Genomic DNA, 23340 nt, shown 5'->3' with positions numbered 1-23340 from the left:
ATTTACCTGGCTCAGTTCTCAAAGTGCTTGCTTCTAAAGCGGCGTGCAGAGCTTACCTCACTTGTTCATAGCTAAACCAGTCTGTTTTTTCCTGCTTATCACTCCCTTCTCTTTGGGGGAGGTATCAATCCTGCAACAGCAATAGTTTACCTTTTGCTCCTGGGCTTCTCTTGGGCATTGTCTCCCATGGAGTCCTTTGCACTAAAGGAGGGGAAAAAAAAGGTTGAGAACAGGCAATTGTCCACATTAGTGTTCCTGTGTGGCTCTTGCTGTTGAGCCCATGAAGAGGGTACAAGCTTTTATCTAATGGCAGCTGTGCTAGGGTCTGCTAGTCTTCAGGAGGCAGAGCCTCATGATTATGTGGTGGCTTCGTGCTCAGCTTTATGTGGATTTTAATGGGAGTATTTTAATGCTCACTAATGAGCAAATGCTGCAAGCTGTGTAGAAACTACATGTAGCTGCAAATTAGGAGGGAAACAATAGTGCTAAGTGAAGCCAATGTGTTTAAAGCTGGCAGTTATCAAGTAGAGGATTTCAGATGTGTGGCCTCTCCTCTGCCTTTTTCTCTCCCTGTCACCCTTTTCAGTGTTCTTGGCCAGGCTCCAGCCACTGGGTAATAAATCTTGGGTATGATTTGCTTGTTGAAAATGACTTCTGCAAGAAATAGTTTTGGTATTAGAGAATTGGATGTACTCTTGAAGGATCTGTAGTATAACATCCTAGCTAATCTTCCTGTTCCAGGTGTGGGCCTAATTCTTTGCCTCAGACAGAAAATATAAAAGTAATGAGTGATGTGTGAAATATTCCCTTTTCCAAAAGAGACTTAAATATTATTTGTGGTCAGAACTGTATTAGTTTAATGGAACAGTTGATGTATCAGTGCTGTGCAAGAAAACTTGGCTTTCAAGAAACTGCGTAACAATATAAGAATTACTCTGTAGTCATCTCTCTTCTTTATATATAGCCTTTAAATAAACTAGCTTATTCCTTCTCCTGTCTGACATGTAGAAAAACAAGGCTCTGTAAAACTCTTCCAGTTGTGTTCTTCCCCTGTCTCCAAGCTCCACTTTGTTTCCTTCTGGTGTTCAGTTAAACTGGTGTGTGCAGGCCTGATGATGAAAGCAAGAAGAGAGGTTTTGGAGTGTTTGAGAATAACCAGAATATTTAACTGCTGGAAAACTGGGCATTTCATCTCCCAAAATGAGAATGTGCAGAGAAGACAACTAGTATCTCTGTTAACATTGAAAGCTGCCTAGAAGAAAGGAGACGTTTGTACAAGATGGTGTTTTTATGGTGTACCACCTAAAGCAAAAAATGTCTGCAAGCTTTTGATTCTCCAACCTGTGACAATGGCTAGAAGAGTCACAGAATAGTTTGCTTTGGAAGTGATCTTTAAAGATCTAGTTTTGTAAAGTGACTGCTGTTTGCCAGGTGCCGCCTGCTGAAACCATTCCTCAGGTGAAGAAGGAGAAGCACAGTACACAGGCAAAGAACAGAGCAAAGAGGAAACCTCCCAAAGGAATGTTCCTTTCCCAAGAAGATGTGGAGGCTGTTTCTGCCAATGCGACAGCTGCTACCACTGTACTCAGACAGCTGGACATGGAATTAGTCTCAATCAAACGACAGGTATGGATGGGATAGTTCAAGAATAACTGCTGGGTTTGGTGGTAGTGCCTGTCACAGTCTGGAAAGTTCACAGGATTGTGTAGCTTGACAGTTCTGCTGTCACAAAAAGCTTGACAGTTCTGCTGCACATCATGTGGCTTAATTGACAAACTGCTAGCCTTGTGCTATAAACTAATGCAGCCCTGTGTTCTGTATCTCTTATGTTTTAGTTCTATGGGCAAAGCTAGTTTGTATGTGAAGTGAAGCAAGGAAAAGCACATACCACTGACTTGAAGGAACATGTGTTGGTGCTTCATTTTTCTTACAGTTCAGGATCCCTTATTTTTTAACTATGAACTGTGACATTGATTTCAGCAGTATCTGATTTCCATCTGCAGCATTTTCCTTTGCCTTCTCATATGTTACTTTTGAACAGGCATGTTTGTATAATGCCTGTCTGAGAGAATAAGACAAACTTCCCTATGTACCTTTTGCTTCTCTGATGGATCTGCCTTGCAAACATATGTTTTTCAAATATCTGTTAGTAAAGACAGGTTTAATACATGAGTCTGTTTCCTAGATCTGAACATTTTCACTTTTTGAAGTGGAGATCTGGCCCAAGCTCTTTATTAAACTTAATAGAATTGGTATTTTGGCCTGAAGCCTTTTTCTTGGCACTCTGGGAGAAGCGGAGCTCTCTAACAGTCTTTGATTCATTATGTGCTCTGATCAGGGCCTTTCTTCTTATGCTGAGCTTTATACAGACCTGGAAGTTGGGGCAGTACTTGCTCCAAATAACTTGCAGACAGGGTAGAATAAATGGGATCTCTTGGTATGCTTCTGCATTGCTTTATGCCAATATAACAAACTTTCTTCGTGGAAAAGAGAGGTGGTGAGAAGCACAGGAATGCTGAGCTTGTGGGGTTCCCACTGCGGCTGCTGGAGGAAGGCTTGTCTGAAGATTTTTATTTTTAATCCTTGTTAAAGGGATTAAACTTCCTTTTCAGATACAGAATATCAAGCAGACAAACAGCGCACTCAAAGAAAAACTTGAAGGTGGTATAGAACAATACAGACTTTCAGAGGTAGGATCATTTTCTGGTCCTTGTTTATTGTGAAGATAAATGCTAGTATGTGTTTACATACCAATGCTATTGGGGTTGCTAATAAGCCACTACTGGTGTCCTGTTAGTTGCCAGTGTGAACCAAGACCACTACCGTATTCACTGTTGTTGTGAAATGGAAATGGGAGATGAAAGAGCAGTGGTTAACATGTGAAAGTGGTTTCTAATGAAGTGTGGATGTTTTGGATATACCATGTTTTGTATATATATGTATACCACAGTTTTGTATCCATATGCCCTGTGAGACAAGTAGTGCTTTGCTCTAAATACTGAAAAATATAGGAGAGGAAGTTAATGGCCCATCTTTTCTTGGCACTTGGTGCTTTTGCTGTTTTCTTCCGCCTCATGGTGGAAATAATTCGAACAAGATTACAGAGAGTGTCTGTGATAAAGACAAGTAGCTGCTTTGGAAGAGTGTGTCTCTTGGTTATCTGTTCAGACCATTCTGTCTCATTTTGTATTACCATGACTTACTGGTCAGTGTATGTCACAGTTAAATGAATGGATGCCGTATTGCAGTTCTTTGTTAAAAGTGTTGATACTAAAAAGAATGATTTTTGACTAACAGTTAATTCCTTGTTGTGAGGTTTTTATGAGCTCAGATATAACTGAAAGTTGTTGCTTATATAAATGAAGTTACCTATGTGTGGTTTTTTTGTGGTTTTTTTTTTTTTTGTCTAGGTTGCTCAGAAATTTAATGCACGCTGGACCACGGATGAGCAGCTTCTTGCTGTGCAAGGTATAGCACTACATGTTGATTTTTACTTCAGTTGCTGATAATCAAAACTGCTGCATTTCAGAGCTGTTTCCCTTCAGTGGGTAATAAAGCATTTTGACATTTCTGTGTATTAATGCCCAAAGAACAGAATTGAATAAGGAAGCAATATCCCCTCTTCCACTCCTTGGGCAGTATAAATTGCACCATATGAATGTTTACAAATAATCTGTCCAAGCCTTCAGAAAGTGAAACTGTACTGGAAGTCACTGCTATGCTCTTTGCCTGTGTGACTTTTCAGGTACTACAGGTAGTCTTACACAGGTCTTCTAGATTTGGCTCTACCCATCTTTATTGCACCTCTATTTTCTTCTCCAGGGCTTAGCAGTGTCTCTTGTGCAATTTAGACTTTTTTTTTTCCTGGATTAATATGAGAAAGGGTTGAGACCTTGACAGAAGCTCACCATCAGTTTCTTATTGTGTGACTTGAGCCTGATTTGTTGTCCTTGTGGAAAACATGTTTTTTTGTTTTTTGGTTTTTTTTTTGTTGCTTTTAGCAATCAGGAAATATGGACGAGACTTTCAGGCAATCTCTGATGTGATTGGAAACAAATCTGTGGTGCAAGTGAAAAACTTTTTTGTAAATTATCGCCGTCGTTTCAACATAGATGAAGTTCTACAGGAGTGGGAAGCAGAGCATGGCAAAGAGGAGACAAATGGAGCCAACAGCCAGAAGCCTGTAAAATCCCCTGATAATTCCACTAAAATGTCTGAAGAGGAAGATGAGGTAAATCCTATTTAAGTCATCTAAAATTCCCAATCTGAGCTCATTTCAGATAGGGCTGTGTGTGCATATATACACACTCTTTGCAGAAGCCATTTTTGACAATCTTCAATCTGAGCATATTTTGCTTCAGCTGGATACACAGATTCCAGTACAGATTTTTGGAATGGGGAATTCAAAACATGTACGAAAGTGGAAAGAGAACAGTTCATTTGCAGCCCTCTGAAAGTGCATGTATCTCATCAGCACATGGACATTTTAACACCTCTTGCTGCCGAAACCCCATACATCTATATCTCACTTGGATGTTTTCCCTGCGCTCAGTTCTCCAAGCTGTTTTAGGTTTGGCTTTGTGGGACCATACAGTCTTCTGAGACAAAGCTCGACCTTTCATTTTTGACATGGAGTAATTTCACTCGGGGGAAGGGAAGAAAGCTATAAAAAGGCGAGTATGTGAAACTTCACTCTGGAATGATGTAGAGGCAAAGTTTCCTTGATTTTACAGGAGTCTCTATGAAGACAGATTCTAGAAACAGCCTCTCCTTGATGGAGCTGCATGGAGTTAACACTTCTCTAAAGACAATGCGCGTTTGAAGTTACCTAAGGACTGTAGAGTGTCTAAATATGGAAGTTATTTACAAAAATGTAATATTACAACAGTCTTGCAAAAGAAAACCCCTCTAGTGGTTTGCGTGTTAAAAATGTCTGATCTAGGACTCCCTTTGGCCTAATTTTACAAGACAGCTTGGCACAAAAGTTGTATCTGCTAATTGCAAGCACAGTCAACAGCATGAGGTGAATTTTGGTCTCACATGGACTAAAGACTTCTCAGTGTACTGTATATTTTTTTCCCTGATTATGGTTGGCTCACCTGTATGTTACTGTTTGAACATTCAGGGAGCAGAGCTTCATTGCTTCACAAATCTGAATAATGTGTTATTCAAATAAACTACTGGGGACTAGATCCAGAGGTATGATAGCTGAACAAAACCAAACTCAAAAAACTTTTCTTCTGAGAACAGTATGAGTGAAATTGTCACAGTCTTCCAGAATTGAGAGGTGGAGCAAAGCAGCTGTGATCTTAATATGTATCCATCCATTTGAAAGACAGGTGGCTTGTGTCACTGTCTTTTCCTGTGACCAGTGGAGTTGTGTCTATTGGCAGGGCAGAGCTGTTCTTCTCTGAGCCCCCTGAGATTCTTCCTGGCTTCAAATACCCCCTTGTTCCTGAAAGGTACAGTCAAAAAAGGGGAGTCTTGCTTGAGACGGGAAGAAAATGGTTGCAGCAGTAACTGAAATGTGCTGATGTGGCCAAGTGTCTGGATATTGGAGCAATGAGAATCCCAAGCAAATCATCAGAGGAGAAGGGGTAGTGGAGGCAAGACAGCAAGGTCTGGTGACATGACTGGTGGAGCAGCAGTTGCATTCCCCAAACTAGTGATGAAAAGTGCCCAGGCTGGAGCTAAGTGCTGAGTGGTGGAAATGGGACTGAAACAATAGGCTGCTGGGAATAGTTTCAAAGCCTAGAGAAAAGGCAGCTATTGCAGGAGTCAGGTGCTTCTCTGTGCACTGAAGAATGAGGACAGAGCCTGCTTGCACTAGGCTGACACAGGCAGGGGCCATGCAGGGTGGCAGTAAGCTGCCAGCTGTGACATATCATGTATGACATAGACTAGCACCATGTGGCTTGTGGTTTTGATGAAGCCTGTTCTGGACAGTAGGAACTGATGTGTCATGGCTGGGAGGAAGAAGGTGCTGGCAACATGAAGGGGGTTGTAACTACCAGGTCCGAAGGGTTTTAAAAAAAAAATGCACAAGGAATGAACACAAGGGTGTTGCACAGTGGATGTCTAATGGCCACCATGCTCTGATCATGTTGGATGTTGCTGCTCAGGCTGGCTATAAATGTGATGCTTCTGCCTTCAGAGATAATATAAGCACAGTGCTGACTGGGTGCTTGTCTGAGTTGTTCTGGGGACAAAGTGAAATGCTTATTGGAATTACCACATCAGTGATCTGTGTGGTCTAGAAAGGGGTTCCTGGTCCCTCCTGAGCTGTACAGTACTGTGTGGCTGGTGCCTGCCCTGGAGAACACTTGCGTGGTGCTCAAGCACCATGGCTGGTGCTTGGCTGGTCAGGTGGACTCAAGTCAGCAGAAGCCAGGAGAAGACTTTTGCTGGATTATCACCGAATCCTCTCTGGTGCTTTCTCCCCTGGCATGCCTTGTTTGCCTGGCTGCCAGCTTAGTAAAAGCTTTGTCAGCCCTCTGACTGCTCTGGGTTTTCCCCTTCAGTGTGTTTTCATAGCAAGTGGCCACAGTTCTTTTTTATTGTTTGTTTTTGAAGGGGGGAGGCAAGACTGCTCATTATAAAGCAGCCTGAACTCCAGTCTTCATTTTTTACATTTACACTCCCAACAAATCCCAATGTGGCTCAGAATAGGGGAAGTTGTGATTCTTCCCATTTTTGCCAGGTTGCCCGCTTTGTTGCTTTCAGTACTGTGGACCTGGGGTGAAGTTTGGAGCTGCAAGGCCTATGTATATTCATTTTTAAACTAAACGTGTCCTTTTTCTCCCCCCTTCCCCTTCCCTCCAGGCTACTTCTGTTCTTGATGTCAGATATGCATCTGCTTCGTGAGAAGGTGCTGTAGCCTAGAACAATTTGTGTTGACTACTGTGTTATCCAGGATATCAGGTATTAGCAAACCTCAGACAGCCATCTGCATCATATCTGTGGACAAGCAGCTATTACCAAAAAAAGGCAAACGCTTCCAGTTCTGTGCTACATCTGCCTTAATCTCCCCTCGTTCCTCCATACTGCCTCCACTTTCTTTCAAAAGCACCCAGGTAGCTCAGCTCTTCATTTCATCAACGTCCTGCGTCAGCATGGGGATTTTTAGAACCAGTAACACCTGTCTGTAAATCTTGACCAACCTGCAAAACAAGGAGCTCCTTAGCAGTCCCACTGTAACTCTACACATTAGGATTTCTTTTAATACTTGGTCTGTAGGGTATAAGTCCGTATTGCTGCATGGCCTTGTGGTCTCTGCTTCCTGTGCATTCTTACGATGACACTATTCTTAGTGAGCTTTCTATAAAGGAGAGAGGCCTGTGCACATGCCAGTAGTGTCAGGTTTGTTCTGAAATGACAAGGCATGTTAACAAGCAATTCTGAATAATGCAAAAGTGATGGGAAATGTCTTTTCTAAGGTTTGGTCAGTCCAAAGTTGTAGATGTAAATCATTACACTTCTGGTTTGTGCAATTCTTTCCACTATAGTTGTGTGTTCTCACTTTATAGAAAGCTCCCTAATAGAGCATTTTATTCCTGTATATTTTAATGGCTTTTATTTAGTGCAAAAGGGAATACGTAACCTGAAAACATTTGATACGCTATTTAACCCCTGGCATTCAGCATTTGCATTGTAACCTGTTAAATGAGTGCTACATAACTTTCTTTTTACTGATCCTCTTTGGGATTAAGTCAAAACAACTTTCTCTGGTGCCTCTCCTTTTGGAATATGTGCCTTTTTCCATTTGGCTATCATAGGTCACTTCCTGTCCCAGTGTCTCATTCCTCTTCAGAGCGCTGTTTGCCGAAGACATCCAACTACTTCTCCCACTGGAAGTTTGGATAAGGGTTGGAGCACAAAATTCAACCTTCAGATAGTTTTTTTTTTTTTTTGTCTAAGTTTAATGGAGAAGAACTGGCTTAATTACATTGGCCATTTTAACCCTTCTGGAGCACACATTGCTTTCATGTTCTGAACCAAAATATGCAATTTAAAAATCTAAGAGGTGCTTTTCCAAATACTTGGTGCATGCAGCTTTCAAATTCCCAGCCCTCTGCTCGGTTGTCCTGTGCTGTGGTCTGTCTAACTGGCTTGAACTGGAGCCATTCTTGGAAGTCCTACCTGAGGACTTCACACCTTGAACAAGATGGCTGCTGACTGCCGAGCAGATAGTGTTCAGAGAGAAACAGCAGTATTACTTCTTGTCCAGTGGAAAGCTGCAAATAACACTAGTCACAAAGCATTTAAAAATGGTTAGTTTAATTATGTTGGAAGAAACCACCTGGTGTCTTTTCAGGTGGAAGAAAAGGACCTTCTTTGACTCCCTTCCTCTACAGAGTGTTCAAGCCAAGACGGCACACAGTAATGCATGGCACCAGTCTCTCTTAACACAATCTGAAATGAGCTAGTCCATATCCTGGCCTGCAGCTGAGGTGCTGCAGCTTGGAGTCTAGCCCTGAACTTGGTGCTGATGTTTGAGCTGCTGGTCTGGGCCATGTTGTGTGCTGTGGTGGCTCTGTTGTCTGTACCTAAATGAGGTATGCTAATGCCAGCTGGTTAACAGCCAGATGTGACTGTACCTCCTGTAATGCAGATGTAACCCAAGGAAAGGCAGGAGGGGAGGAGCCTCATGTACCAGTGAGATGGTCTCCTCCCCTGGTCTTGTGTGAGGAAAGTAATTCAGCATCAGAAATTGAGCAACAATACACAGGTGAAGGAACAGATAGGCGCTTGTTAGGGCAAGCTAGAGTGTGGAGCCCAAAAAGGGCCTGTTTCAGCCACTTTGCAGCTTTTTCTGAGCTGTTTCATTCTGGTAGCTCCAGAGAGATCCTGCGAGGTGATTGGGAGGAGGAAAAGGAACTCTTCCCTATCTTCTGTTTTGGAAACCTGTAATCCCAAGCTTGTGTCAGTGTCTCTGCAGCTGTTCATGTGAACTGGCAGTTCTGGTGGCTCTGTAGATGTTCCTTCAGTCTGGTGTCAGTTGGAATTGGGAGTCTCTTGTGGGAAAGGACACTAGCTGTTAGCCAGTGTGAATTAGGATTAAAGACCGGGAAATAGCACTGTGAATTCTGCTGACAGTTCTGGTGTAAAGCAGTGCTGCTCATTAGAAATACTCTGGTATTCAGCCTCCTGCTGGTTACCAGTGCATGGAGATAGGTCCTTGCCAGTGTGAGAGGGTTCTGTGGGCTTGCATCCCAGCTGATGAGATTCCTCAGGAGAAGCTTCTGCAGGTGAATTAAGTCACCTGTGAGGACTTTCCATTGAGTTTTGCCCTCAAATCTGTCCATTTTATAATCAGAAAAGTTGTGTTTTGGCTTTATCCCCAAGGGGTAGGGAGAAACATGCGTCATTCATGGTATTAGGAAGAAAAAAGTTGTTAATTACCTTTCAGTTGACTGCTATCTCATTGTAGTTGATATGTACAATATAATAGCACTATTAAAAACCTTTAGTTTTTTACATTCTCCTTAACAATGTTTTTAAATGCGATAAAATCATTTTAGCTTTGAAAGTTTAAATGGTTTAGTCTTGTTTAGGAGAAGACCCTCTCCTTTTTTCAAATGGGTCAAGCATTAGATACATCAACTGGTTGCATTCTGATTAGAAGGGTCCACAAAGATAACTGCATAAGATAGAATATTCACTTAAATTTTGTTTCTTAAACTATCAATGTGAATGTCATAATTATATATATTTTGTGGAAAATGGGAAATTATTTCTCCTAAGTATAAGTTATTGTGCAAAATATGGTATCGTCAAAGAAAATGATAGTTTAAGTTTTAGTTTTAGAGATCTTAAAGATATAAAAGTGTATTGCATATGCATAAACAAATTTCATTTGTTCTATTTAATTTTTATGTAGTTGTGCAAAGTGCTAGGTAACTTCTCTTTTTGCTTATCCATAAAAATGACCTTGTTACTTGAATATTCGTGTTTAACTGGTTTGAAACAGTGATCAATTTCTGATAACCAAGGGAAAAAAAATACATGCCTCAGTTGTGCTTAACAGTATAGCAACAATGTACAATCAGATGCGTAAGACCATAGTAGCCATAACTGGTAGTGCAACCACAATGGTTGTCTTGATATATTTAATACCATGGGGATAATGAATTCTTAATATATATTTTTAAAAGTTTGCAACCAGGAAGACCCCATAAACATCCACTAGAACACTTTTATAATAATTAATGTAAGAGTCAAACTCTAACTCTCTTAAGGCAATGTCCTGACAGACATTTTTCTTTTCTGTACAAATACATCTGAAACATTATGTATTAAAATACGCTCATTGTCACTTTAAACTTCAGTTTTAATCGCTAACATGCTGTTGGTATTCTTGCACACCAAATATGAGCCAAACAGTGCATTACACTAACTTGACCACTGGATTTCTGACCATAAATCTCCAAGTCAATGAAGCGCAAAAATATCATAGGAGGTTTCTCTGATAATGCGTTTTTTCAAGTCTGTATAAAATTATACATAGCCCATTCCACGATGAGTGGCTGATATTTACTCTTCACAAAAAAAAATGAAAGAAAGCAAAAGAAAAATGATTTTTATTAGCTCCAGCTTGTCTTCAGCAAGTCAAAATCTAGTGTCTTGTGCAATGCCCCTAAAGCAAATACTTTCTGCCACTCCCTGGATTAACGCAGCTTTTCCTGTTGATAGTAAAGCACAATTGCAGTGAAAGTTACAGTTCAGAAAATGGAAGGTCAGTATAGTCTATGCATGTTGTATAATAATGAGTGTTTACATTCATATTCTCCTAAAATAAAATTTATACTGGAGTGTATAGTATTCCATTATGTAGATTTTATCAATTTTGTTAACTGCTTATAGATTGCTTAAAAGAAGTTTTTTCAAGATTTTAAAAGATGTATAAGGTTAAGTTTGCAAATATAATGGAAATGCTGTATAGCTTTTGAAGTGATAAAATACTCGTTGGGATTTTAAAGAAAGTATGTTGTCACAATGCTGTTGTAAGATTTTAAATGTCTTTTTTGCCTGTTTTCTATTATTCAACACTTACTGTGATGAATGTTCATAGCATTATAAAATTGCTTAGCCACTGAAAAGTAACATCTGGTTTTGAATTATTTTACTGTATGAGGAATTGTAGTGGGGTAAATTCCTTTGTGAAATTCTACATAATTCATTTTTCTATGATTTCCAATGTTTGCTGACATCAAATAAAAATTTTTTCAAGCCATTGATGTAATAAAATATGTAGTAAAATGTTACTAATGTAAAATGTAGTTCTCATATGTAATTGATCCCCTACCTTTCAAATGTTGGTCTGGAGAACCAGCCAGGTTCCTATGTCTCATTGTTCTCTGTGTGTGTGGATGTTGTTGGAGTGCAGGTGAATGGCTGCTGTTGTTGGTGGGCAGAGTTCTGCTCTCTGGGGAGGTTCAAGTGGCCTCTGGTGCAGTGCTCTCAGCTGGAGCTGCCTCCTGCAGTTCGTGCTGGTGGCCCTGGAGACACTGCAGCTCCTTTCTTGATGGCGCAGCATATTCCTTCCCCAGCTTGTGCGCTCTGCAGTCCTGCTGGCCTGGGCATCTCCTCCAGCGCATGGGCAGTGCTGTCACAAGGCAGCTCTCATGTTTGAGAAGCAGTGTGACTGGGATACTGGGATGTTGGCTGGTCTTGAGAGGTAGAGCTAGGATCCAACTTGTTAGTGTATGGATGGACACCTGAAGAATAAACTGCTGTGTGCTGCATGCAGAGAGCTAGCACTTGGCTGGACAAATTAACATCATCAGCATCTTTGTCCAGCCATGACAAAGAAGCATTTAAAATAAATAGGAAAGGGCAACTCTTACCCTTGAAGCTTAACAGTGTGTACATAGATGTGGCTATCATAGATGCTCAGAAAAGCAGGAAATTTTGCACAGGGATTGAGCATTGGGATTTTCAGGGATTTTCTGTCTTCACATGCTGGGTGCAATGCACACCAAATGCAGAAGCATGGACAGGATGTTAAAGGGCAGTTTGGGGGAAACTGGTGTCCTGTTGCGTTTACCAAGCAAGGTACCAAGGGTGCTTTGTGAGCTGAGGCGCTAGCAAGGACAGATGACAAGACATTTTCTGCTTTGCTCAGGTGTGTTAAATGCAACAGAACTAATGCCGCAAGATACTGTAGTGGTTTGCAGTGCCATAGTGTATGGAGGACGGGAATTAGTCATGCCTGTCTACATTGTAAAGCAGGTGGGGTTGGGAGGGAGATGTGCTTGCGTTTTTGGAAGCACAGACAGCATTTTTAGGAGTTGGGTGCGTTTTCTTACTGGAAAGCATGTTTGTAATTTTTCTATTGGCAGTGAGTATGGTACTAATGTTGGAAGGTGGTGATCCACCTTTTTAGTGCAGTCATCTGACTCAAATACCTTTCAGCCCTTCAACACAGACCAGCTCTTCCTGCCTATGCATCCCCAACACAAAAGTGAAACAGAGAGAAACACACAGGAGTTTCTCCCTCCTTTCAATCAGGGAGCATAAGCAGGTGAGGAAACCGGAACTTCTCTACCCAAACACACACCTGAGTGATCTCCTAAGGAGTCCACATGCGAAGGTTAGTAGTGTAAATGCTACTCTATTTAAAACCAGAGGACCTACATTCCTAGCTCGTGATGGTATGTATTTGTAAATGGGAATGCAATGTTGAATTCATGCTGGAGTTCAAGTGTTGTATTTGGTATTCCTAATAGCCTGGTTCCTACATAAATTGATACCTGCTAACTTTCAGTGTTGAAGTCTCAAGGCATTAGCCGTCTGTGGTTTAAAGTCTGAACTTCATTAAGCTTTGGACCTTAACTAAGAATGGGAATATATGTATATAAAGAAACTGTAGTTTCCAGAACACATGTATGTGACTTGTAGGCCTTTCTTATCTGCAAGCTATGGAGTAAGAACAACACGACAGCATGAAGCACTTCTCCCTTAGGACAGGAGCTGTTTCACAGCACATGGTATGAGCTGGAGTTAAGGCTGAGAGGGTTGAACTGAAAGGGTTCAGTGTTGGTGCTGTTTGTGTGCTGAGATCTTAATCTAATCTCCAAATACCAAATTTATGAAATAACAGTGTAAGCCTGGATTTTATTTCATAGACAGACTTCCAATCTGAGAGATACAGTGTGATGTTTGAGAGAGTCTAAACCATGCTCTGGCTTATTCACCCAAATCCTCTTTGAACTAAGAGAAGCAAATGTAATTTCTGGTCTTGCTTTTAGTAAGCGGTAAACAAAATGTGCATGTGTTGATGTAGAAACAAACAAACCCAACCAAACAAAACAAAAACCATCCCCCAGACCTCAGCAAAGGGCCTGCTCACAGTGGCAGAGAAATGGTTTGCTTTCACTGCGGAAGGGACCGGGAGAGAGTTACTGTAAAACATTAGGGGGACTAGTTTCTGAAGTCACCAAGAAGACAGTTCTTGAGGAGGAGAGCATATAGGAGGTCTGAACTTTGATCTAAGATGAAGAAATCGCCTGGAAGTTTCCCTTCCTGCAAGAGAAGAAGCTTGTGTGGAAGAAGGCTGCAGGCCTAGCTTAACCAGGGCAGTGAGAGGCAGGGACTTGTAAGATGGGGAAAAATAGTGACCAGCCAAGGTATTTACACTAGGGAGATCAGGGAATGGGAGTAAGCATGACACGTGTCATTTCTGACTGCCACGTGTTTCCAGCCAGAGACAATGGCGAGGGAGAGGTCAGTGCTCTCATTCTGGATGGAAACTTAGCTTTCGTCAAGGTAGTTCAGAAAAGAAGAAGGTGCATGTAATGATGCAAGGAAAACATGCATGTGTGAACTGAGAGGAACTTTCCTCCATCTGCATCCTTTGGGACAGCACATAATTTGCCTGACACCCGGCATACAAAGCTCTGTGAGGCTCAGCAAGACTTGAATAAGCTTTTAAAATTGAAGATGATACTTCGTGACTGACAAACTGAACTGGTTTCTGCAAGAGAAAGATGGACAGTAGATCTAGGCAGCTGCAGATTTCTTGATACTGCCTTGTGTATTCAAGGTTTAGAATAAGTCATGATGGAAATAAGAATTGGGTGAACTAATGCAATGGTTTTGCAAGACAAAGACTTGTGCCTGACTAGTCAATCACAAGGTGCAGGATCCATCAATGGATATGGATATCACTGAGAGAAATAAGCTTTTCAAGGGTATAATTAATTAAATCCTAAATTAGATGATGAAAACTGATCTAATGTGTTACATCCTGAACATGCTTATTTCTCTCCTTATGATAGATTACATGCAGAGGCTGAGGCTTCTCAGATGTGGAAGCTAGGCATTAACCATACCAGTGCCATGGCTGCCTGAGCTTAATCCCAGAAGGGGCAAGGACTTAAACGCCTCACTGCAGCACTGGGCATTGTGCTTCTAGCTAGATGAAGTGTTGATGCCATATCAATGCTTTTTAAAGCTTTTTTTTGTGTACAAATGTGGCTCCAACTCTGGTAGACAGGTCTGCCTGAGCAGATGGAAACAGAAGGAAGGCACACAGTGAGCTTGGCATGCTTAGGTGGTGGAATACAGGTTGGGGGTTGTGTCTGGTCTCCATAAATATCACCCTGGGGCTTGCAGTTCAAGATAAAGGCAGAGTTGATGGAAAAAAGGGCAGATGGGATTTTAGTCTTGCCAGAGCCTTAGTTGGGGCAGTTCTTCCAGGTCTGGGGGCAAATCTCTCCATTAAATCTAAGCTCTCAGAGTGTGTGAAGGAGGTGCCATGGTTACTGAGCTGAACTCCACATGGCAGAAGATTCCTCACAGCTCTCTTCTTGGTATAGAAGATACTGGGCAAGCTCTGGTTTGTCAGTTGGGTCCACCCTTACTGCCAGCTGGTGTTCTTCCTCCAGCAGTAGTAATGGTGTTAAATCACAGTGGTTTGTCTTGTTGGCAGGGCCACAGCTTCTGACGAAGGGTGCTCCAGGAGATGTACCTACCTCTGATTTTATCTGTAGTCTTCCCCTGTTGTGGGTGCCTGGCTGGCCAGCACATTGTAGAGGCCAAGCAGCTCTCTGGTGTGAAAGGTGAGGAGAGGCGCTATGAGCATGTAAGAGTGTGCTGGCTGTGGATTTCATGTCCAAGCTTGCACCAGGATGAAGCTTCTGTCTGTCAGCTGTGTCAGGCCTCCCTGGAGCTGTCAGCTCCATGGCTATGCTCTGCATCCTGCCTGCAGGGTGGGATAATGTCCTTTGGGATAGGAGGAGACTGAAAGAGATGCCCTTGGCCAAATGAAAGTTAGGTTGTGGCATTTCAGTCTTGATTTTGCACTTCATGGTCTGGGTGAAAAAGCTGATTTGAAGAAGCCTTGGACTGCAGCCCATACCAGCTGGGCCACTTGTCATTGGGATGCAGTAAGGGTTTGCTCTCCCTGTGCTGGACCCAGGAGGACCCTCCTCTGCCTGAAGGCTTGGGAGGGCATTCTTAGGAGCACCAGCAGATTCCTAAAGATTCCTGCTGTTTGGGTTTGGGGATTTTGAATTGGCTTATGCTTTCTTTTTTCCTTATGTAAGACGAATGAAGTTCCCTATAGGAGAGATTGGCTTCAAACATTCTGCATATTTTAATTTCAGTAGCTACTGGATGTTGAGTTTCCCAAAGCTGCAGCACAGTGTGCCCTGGAGGCTTGTCTCCATCACATAATGGAACTGCTTGTCCTGCTTTCCTGTAGGAAGGGTCCTATGCCCTTTCTTTATGAAGGAGGATAAAGTCTACTTCCTGGCACAGGATATAGTGGGGGATTTGCTGCAGGCCTGGAAACTTCTGGAGCTTCAGGACAAGTATGTCCTCCTGAAGGCCCCAAATTTCTGTTGCTTGTTGAGATATCCCTCTGATGACAGAACTATCTACCCTGCAGTTTGGTGCCTTTTAATAGGTACCAAATACTCTAGAAATGTTCCTGAAGGGGGGGAGGGGGGAACGACACTGGCACTCATTGGATTCAGTTTCCGTTCTTTTGGGCGCTGTGTCCCACCTCTCTTGAAGAGGCAGGGAAGAAGCGTCAGCATTTGCTAATGCCAACAATGTTCTTGTATATTTTTCATCATTTTTAGCTTTTCCAGTACAAATTTAGAGACAACTTTTCTAATGCCCAAAGTAGCTTTTCATTTCTGATCAGTGTGTTGTGCTGATAATGTTCTCCCTTAAACAACAAAAACAGCTATTGAAACAGAAAACCAAGCCCAAAAGCAGTTAATTGGATGTTCTCCTTTAGGCTAATTCCCCTTTGCTGCATGGCTGGTTCTCTCCTCCATACATGGTCGAGTCTCACTGGTACAAATATTCTGAGAAGATAAATTTTAATCTTAATCAAATTCTCCTTTAAAAGTATTTGCATAAAGATTACCATTTCTGCAATTAATCATGGGAGACCTTGCGTTCAATGCCATGCCATATGAGGGAAGCAAACACTACCCATGTCTCTGTTCCATCACAAGCAGTCTCTTGCTTAGACTTTCAGTGAGTGACCCAGAACCACAGTGGGATTTAGCAGCAGAAAAATGATTTAAGAGAACTGTGCTATGCACATGAGGAAGATAAACTAGTCAAAGAGTTTGTTACAAACAATGCTGTTAGCTTAACGCATGGATGGGCAGCTTCTCTTCCTCCTGGTTGTATTTTCATGCATTGTTAGCAGTGAGTGCTGGGATCTACCCAGGGCTCCAGATCTGTAGCTCAGAATCCAGTGTCAAGAAAAAAGATCCAGAATGAATAACTATAAACTGACTTGTGTCTTCATTGCCTTCAAATGTGTGCTGCACAAGGTCTCTGTAATGTGAAATACACTAAGTCCTCTTCTGCCACCCTGTCTACCTTCTTTTCTCAAGGTGTGGAAAAAAATCACTTTCCATAACAGGAGAAAACTTGATTTTTATAGACATAAATATACATATATAAATTACTCATGACTCCTTAACTCCTGCTGGATTTCCCGAGACATTTTTGCATTAATGCTTTAAACTGCAAGTCACTCTCACGAATATGCCCCTGCTATAAGCATTGAATAAACAGCAGGGAACCTAATCCAAACCTTGTTAGGAGCTTTTACATAGTCTGCAGTAAGAGTTGGAGCAGGTGAATAGTAAATAACTTCATAGTGTTAGAGCAAATGCAGTTTTAAATGATTACCTGCCAGGCACTCATTAGTGTCCGGGGCCAAGCAGAAACCTGACAAGGCAAGATGTGCATTGCTAACAAAGGAATGCATCAGCACACTGTGAATAGTGGCAAGGTTTCAGCAATGCTTTTTTGACTTGAGAGAGCATCTTGCACCTCTGAATTGCTTTCTTGTTGGTCAGTGAGCCTGTTTTGAGGACTTAGAGGAGGGAATTATGTTGTGTTCAGGACTTTGTCCACTGGAGACAGTAATTTCCTGGATCCAATCTGGTTAATCTCAAGGATTTCACCAGTAGTGTGTGTTAACAGGAGGGCAGTGCCTTCAGACCTGGATGTGGGCCTGTCTTCTGTCCTTCTGCCATGTTTTGCCTTCACTCTGTGTGGAATACTGGGGGAAATTGGAGACACCACCCCTAAAAAAACATCCTCAAAGTCGTGTTCCAAGATTAAAAATAAATAGGATAAACTGCAGCTGCTGCTTCTGGGATGGAATGTGGTAAACGTGCACAGAACCCACCACAGAACAGCTCTCCAGGCAGCCCTGTGACCTTAGAATATGCTGAGGTACACTTACCAGAGTGGAGCAGAGTGAAGGCACCACAGCCAGGCTCTGTTCTACTCCCTGCAGGGGCAGGAATGTGGAGGCACGGTGTACTGACGAACTACGGAGCAGCTACAAACAAGGGTTGTAAAGTGAGTATTTCACACCAAATGTGTTTGACTAGGGCCACTCAAGTTCCATAAGCACATGCTCAAGCTCCATAGCTGTTTTAACTCTATAATCATATGTTTAAGCTCCATAATTGTATATAGTTAAAATTCCGTGGGTATAAAGTTAAGGAATTGTACTACTGTGAAAGAGCCTGAACAGATACAAGAGCCTCTTAAAGGGTCAGAATACCTGAGAAACAGCAGTGATTCACAATGAGGACTGAGAGCCGGAGAGGCTTTGACCTCATAGGCAGACTGAGAAAAACAAGACTAACGAATCATAGAATCATAGAATAGTTAGGGTTGGAAAGGACCTTAAGATCATCTAGTTCCAACCCCCCTGCCATGGGCAGGGACAAGTCTGCTACATCCAGACAACCCTGGACAATTGTCAGAGTACGTTTTTTCATGGGTGAGGAAAGACATGACTAGGTATCCTTTGGGTGGACTATCCTCCTTTTAATCTCATTTTAATACTAAAAATCACATCCTGAAGTCTAAAGACCCCACGTCAGGAGACCCTCCCCTAATTATGAGCATGTATAATTAGGCATTTGGTTATGCAAAGTAGTTGTCTAATCAGTAAAAGGTGGAGGGGCTATGGGGAGTTACTGAATCAAATTAAATCATACAGGTATGTGAAATTTGGGAGTTGGAGGGGGAGAGCCAGAAATGAGGGGGAAGACTGCTCATAATTGCTGGGATCGGTTGACCGGCTGAAAATTCTCTCCCCATCCCCACCCCTCCCCCATAGGGACGCCTGTTGGATAAGAGCTATACTTCATGTGCATGTAATGATTGATTTTTAGCTGGCTTTACGTATTATTTTCTTGCTTGTTCTCACAGTACATTACATTGTCACTGGCAATCTTTGCCAGCCATGAAATTCACAATCACGAAATTATATGATAAAAGTCGTCAATTAAGATCTGTCTTGTGTGAGTTTCCAGAGATGTAGATTGGCTTAGAGCTGGCTTAAAAACTCACTTAAAAATTTTCAGCTTGATGGGTGAATCTGGTACCTTGTACCCTGAACAGGATGGGTGAATCACCCTCCGATGCTGTCTGGTGAAGTGCCTGCAGACGGCTTCAACAGACTTATCAGGTGCAAGGGTCTTGTCTTTCCTGGGGCTGTATCAGACCTGTCAAACTTACAGGGGGTGGTGTTAAACCCCCTACTGAGGTAAAGACCCCTTTAACGTGGCAATTAGATATGAAAGTTGCCCAAAGAAGCTGGGGCTGCCCCATCCATGGCAGTGTTCAAGGCCAGGCTGGAAGGGGCTTTAAGCAGCCTGCTCTAGTGGAAGGTGTCCCTGCCAATGGCAGGGGGATCGAAAATGGATAATCTTTAAGGTCCTTTCCAACCAATTCTTTGACAAGAAAATGTAACCTGCAAAATGAAGCAAAGAGGGCTTACATAACTTTTGTTGCTGTTCTTGCATTTGGAGGTTGCCAAGAGGCAGTGGAGTGCGCTCTGTTTTTCTTGTAAAGGTGCATTTTTTCATTTAGTAACTCAGTCTTGTTTCTGCAGCCTCATGGGATGGAAAGGTCACAGTGCTGTCTAAACGAAAGCCAAGTAATTGAGATGGTTTTCAATGTTTTTACGTTTAACTAAAAAGTTTAATGTGTCCTTAATGCCCTGTAAGCACTCAGGAGAATCCATCTTTGTTTAAAAATTCAGGACCTACTAAAGGCTTCAAACAACTGCTGGTCATCTGGAGAGACTTGTAGCACTGCTCAGAGTCACTGATGTGCTCATGGAGGAGGAGAGAAACTATAATTTCTGCCAAAACAAAGTCAATGTTAACTCACCTGTGAGCTCAGTGTAGGGAGTTCTAATGTCTGTGTGAAAGTGCTGATGTCTGTAGATGGGAAGTGTTAGAATGTGTCCTCCCTATGGATAAGTAGGTCCTAGAATAATGCTCAGTTTAGGCTTGGGTTGCCAACCTGTGGATGTTTGGAAGGTAAACCTCTTAGTTAATGTTGCACAGTTGTAGAGGAGCAATTATGTACCTAAGGAAGAAGGCTTTTCCTAATCCTTGTGATACACAGCTACCAAAGGCCCTAGAATGTCATTTTAGGCAGTGCACTCAAGGTGTTGTCTAATAACAAAGGGTTATTTTTGACTTGTACAAAACAAGCCCTGTGAAAATCAGTGCTGGTGGGAAGGTGGCTGACTTGAGAAGCTACACATGGTTGTGAGTGTGGCCCTGTTGGAGGAATACTGCAGAGGCTGAGGCTGTGTGTTTGAGTAACAGGTTGGAGGGATGGGTCTTCTTTTGGATTCAGCTTCTGGAGACAGGTGTCAGTGTGGACTTGTTTCTGAAGGCAAAGCTCCCTGTTGATAGAAGGGTGTTACCCTTGGTGTTTGTCTTGCTCCTTGTCAATGCTAGTCTTCATAGCAGGCTTTTCTGAAAACTCCTAAGCAGGGATAATCAAAGCTCAGAGGGAAGTTGGAGAGCACAAAAGAATGTCTTGGTATTATGCACATCAACGAGATGGCTGGGCTGTACTCCAGCTACAGGCTAGTGTGGGCATCAAGAAATCAACACATAACTTGAACCTATGCTGGGAGTACTGGAAGCAGCATCACAGACTGTGGGGGAGTTGGGGCTTGGGACCTCTGCCGTGGTCTCACCTCTAAGATCATTCCTGAGTAACAGATGAACAGTTTGTTCTGTTTTCCATGCTGGGTCTGCTGCACAAGATCTGTTTTTCACAGCAGCCTTTTACAGCAGGTTGTTCTCCTAGAATAGCCGGAGCTTTGGAGAACACTGTCCAAATTTCTTCAGTGTGTGACTACTTTGATGCTAAGTGAGTTGTTTTGTAGGCAGACACCAAGGGCCATTTGCCTGGGTGGCTCTAGCTTGGCTTGGTTTATTTTTCAAGTACTAATTATTCCCATGAGATGCAGTTCGTGATTTCTGTTCAGCTGTTCAGGTGTCTCAGCTGTAAAGACAAAATAATGTGTCATTTAAGTAAATTAGTATGTGAAAACTGTATCCTGAAGTGTTTGATTAATACTTGCAGAAGCCTTTGGAAGTCATGTGTTTGTGGCTGGAAGCTGGCAATGCATGCGTGCTGCTGTCTTAAATATTGCCTACAGCAGAAGCTGGGGAAGAAACTGTAGATCTTACAAGAGGAAGGGGCACGGATGTGTCCTTGCATTTTCTCTTCAGTCCTTCCTACCCCTTTACAAGAAGGTTTTTCACATGAGAATCTTAAGTCCAGATTACTCTGGTCCTTCAAAGGCCTATGCATATCTACTCATAAACTGATACCTACTGTAAAAATATCCACTTCCCGCCCAGTGATCAAGCCAAGGTTGCAGAAGGGCAATGACAGGAATGGCAAAGGGCTGGAGGAAAGTGGTACAAGTCCCTGAGGGATGGAAAGGAGGAACTGAGTGTAGGCTATGCCACAGATGAAAGGAACAACTCAAAGCCCTAAGCTATATTTCTGCAGGAGATGGATTCTGGCCAGGGATGTTGATAGGTGACTGCTTCAGACCAGGATATGTGGTAGGGCTAGAAATGAGCTCTTGACAATGTCCTGGAAATGAGGTGGAAAAAGGAATTAATCATCAGCAGAACTGAGTGACAGATGTGCCTCATCCTCCATTGCTGCTAAACTTTGAGTTGGGTTGTCTTTCTACACCAACTATTTCTCGACAGCCTGTGTTCAATGCAGGCATGCCAAGTGGCACGTCCAGCCTTTACTGTGCCAGAGCTGGTGAAGCTGAGGAGGAGAGGGTAGGCAAGGTGTTCCCAATGGCTCTGAAAAGTGATTAATCTTGTCAGATGACAACCCAAGCGATACCTAGTCCAAAGGATTTGGAATTGCTTGAATAACTTATGAATCATAAATGATTTACTTGGGGGTTTTCTCTGAATAGAAGTCTAAATAAGTATAATTTGAGAGGGAGGCACAAGCTGTGCTGGGATGCATGAAGGACCCACATGTGTAGGGCTAAATGATCTTGTAGGTTTTGAAGGCCAGAAAGGCCCACAGCCATGTTTTGTGTGGATTATCCCACCTCTCAGACCTTAATAGCCCTGAAACCTCTCAGAACCAGTCTAATGACCTCTGCACTGAGAACCCTGTTCAGACCCACAGGCTGGCTGTACTTGTAGCCCTTCTGCAGCTCCTTGGGGACTTCTCTAAGTCTTCTAGTGCCTCTGTCCCACACTCCCCTCTCCCTATGGATGGGGTTTAAACCCACAGCTGCCTTCTGATGCACCATGGTAGTTTCCACGTCAGCTCAACTTCCCCAGCTCTATTGGGGTAGTAGTGGTGCAGAGGCTCCTGCAAAGCAGGTTGATGTTGCTCAGGTTAGCAGGACAGCAGTGGAGGCAGATGATGCTTGTGAAGCACGTGTTTGGCATTTGGTACAGGAGTGAAGGCTGTTCCCAGAGTCCAGCACTGCTGGTGTTTAGCTCAAGGGCCTCATCCAGTCCCCTGAGCCAAGCTATACTGTTTTCTTTGAGAGGTGATGTGTCAAGAGGACAAGCCATCTATGCAGGCAGTCGTGGGAGCTTGCCCTAATTATCTCTTTCTCCCCTTCAGCACTTCAGCAGTTCCCATCAGGTAAGGAATACCAATTTATTCATAATGACTTCTGTTTGATATGACTGCTTCCACGGCCTTTATCATATCTCCGTGCTTCCAGAACATCAGCTCTGTCACACCTGTAATTTATTCTCAAGCTGTAACGTAGCTCTTGGAAAGATGCCCAAGTTTGAGTTCAAGCAATGATGAATCCACAAGGTCCCTAAGCAAGTTGTTTCAACTGTAAGCTACCTTTGCTGCCTTAATTTGCCCAGCATCCTTTCCTTTTTTTTTTTCAGCTTGGTATACCTCATTGCATCTCCTCCTGCTAGGTTAAAGACTGTTAGCAGACACTTTTCCCCAGCCTGGTACTTGTAGATGAAAAGGCAGCTACATCTTAGTCTTATTTTTGATAAACTGAGGAGTATGAGCTTTCTGCTATTCTCATGGAAAGGCAGACTCGACAGAACAGGAATGCCCTCTGCTTAAACCCATGGCATCTGGCACTGGTAACATGTGAATCTTCCTTCCCCTGTTTCCTGGCATAAATTGTCTGATAGTATGTTACAAGGTTCCAGTTTTACAGTTGCAATGAAGATACTTTTGAAGCCAGGGAGCCTGTTTAACCTGATCCTATTTACAAGGCTTCTCTTTTACAAAAAGTGATCTCCTCTTTCCATATCTTGTCCCTGTGTGTGTCAGCCACAACTTACATGGGAAATAAATCTATGTGTGTGGCTGCTTCCCTCTTTGAAGAACCTGGCCGGAGCCCATCTCCCAGCATGATGGAGGATGCTGAGTGCAGAAAGTGATTAACTGTTTGTCTAGCAAGCAGAGCAGTGTGTTTGGTTGCCTGGGGGAAAAGCCGGCTGGTGGGACTTGAGCTAAGCTCATTCATTTTCTGATCCCTGAACTAATCTGAAAAAATTA

At 42.7% G+C, this 23340-nt stretch overlaps 1 protein-coding gene across 1 annotated transcript in view; it reads left to right on the top strand.

The window, feature by feature from the left end:
• The window catches only part of RCOR1 (REST corepressor 1), an 83943-nt gene extending 72679 nt beyond the window's left edge, over positions 1-11264 (top strand). The window contains exons 8-12 of the mRNA XM_034061881.1: positions 1432-1626; positions 2613-2690; positions 3411-3468; positions 4002-4231; positions 6823-11264. Coding sequence (XP_033917772.1) covers positions 1432-1626; positions 2613-2690; positions 3411-3468; positions 4002-4231; positions 6823-6864 — 603 coding nt within the window. The 3' untranslated portion in view covers positions 6865-11264. The remainder of the gene's footprint in view (positions 1-1431; positions 1627-2612; positions 2691-3410; positions 3469-4001; positions 4232-6822) is intronic.
• Positions 11265-23340: the final 12076 nt, after the last annotated feature.

This window comes from Melopsittacus undulatus, chromosome 4 (assembly GCF_012275295.1).
Source record: "Melopsittacus undulatus isolate bMelUnd1 chromosome 4, bMelUnd1.mat.Z, whole genome shotgun sequence".
Taxonomy (NCBI): domain Eukaryota; kingdom Metazoa; phylum Chordata; class Aves; order Psittaciformes; family Psittaculidae; genus Melopsittacus; species Melopsittacus undulatus.
This window is presented reverse-complemented; position numbering and strand designations above follow the sequence as displayed.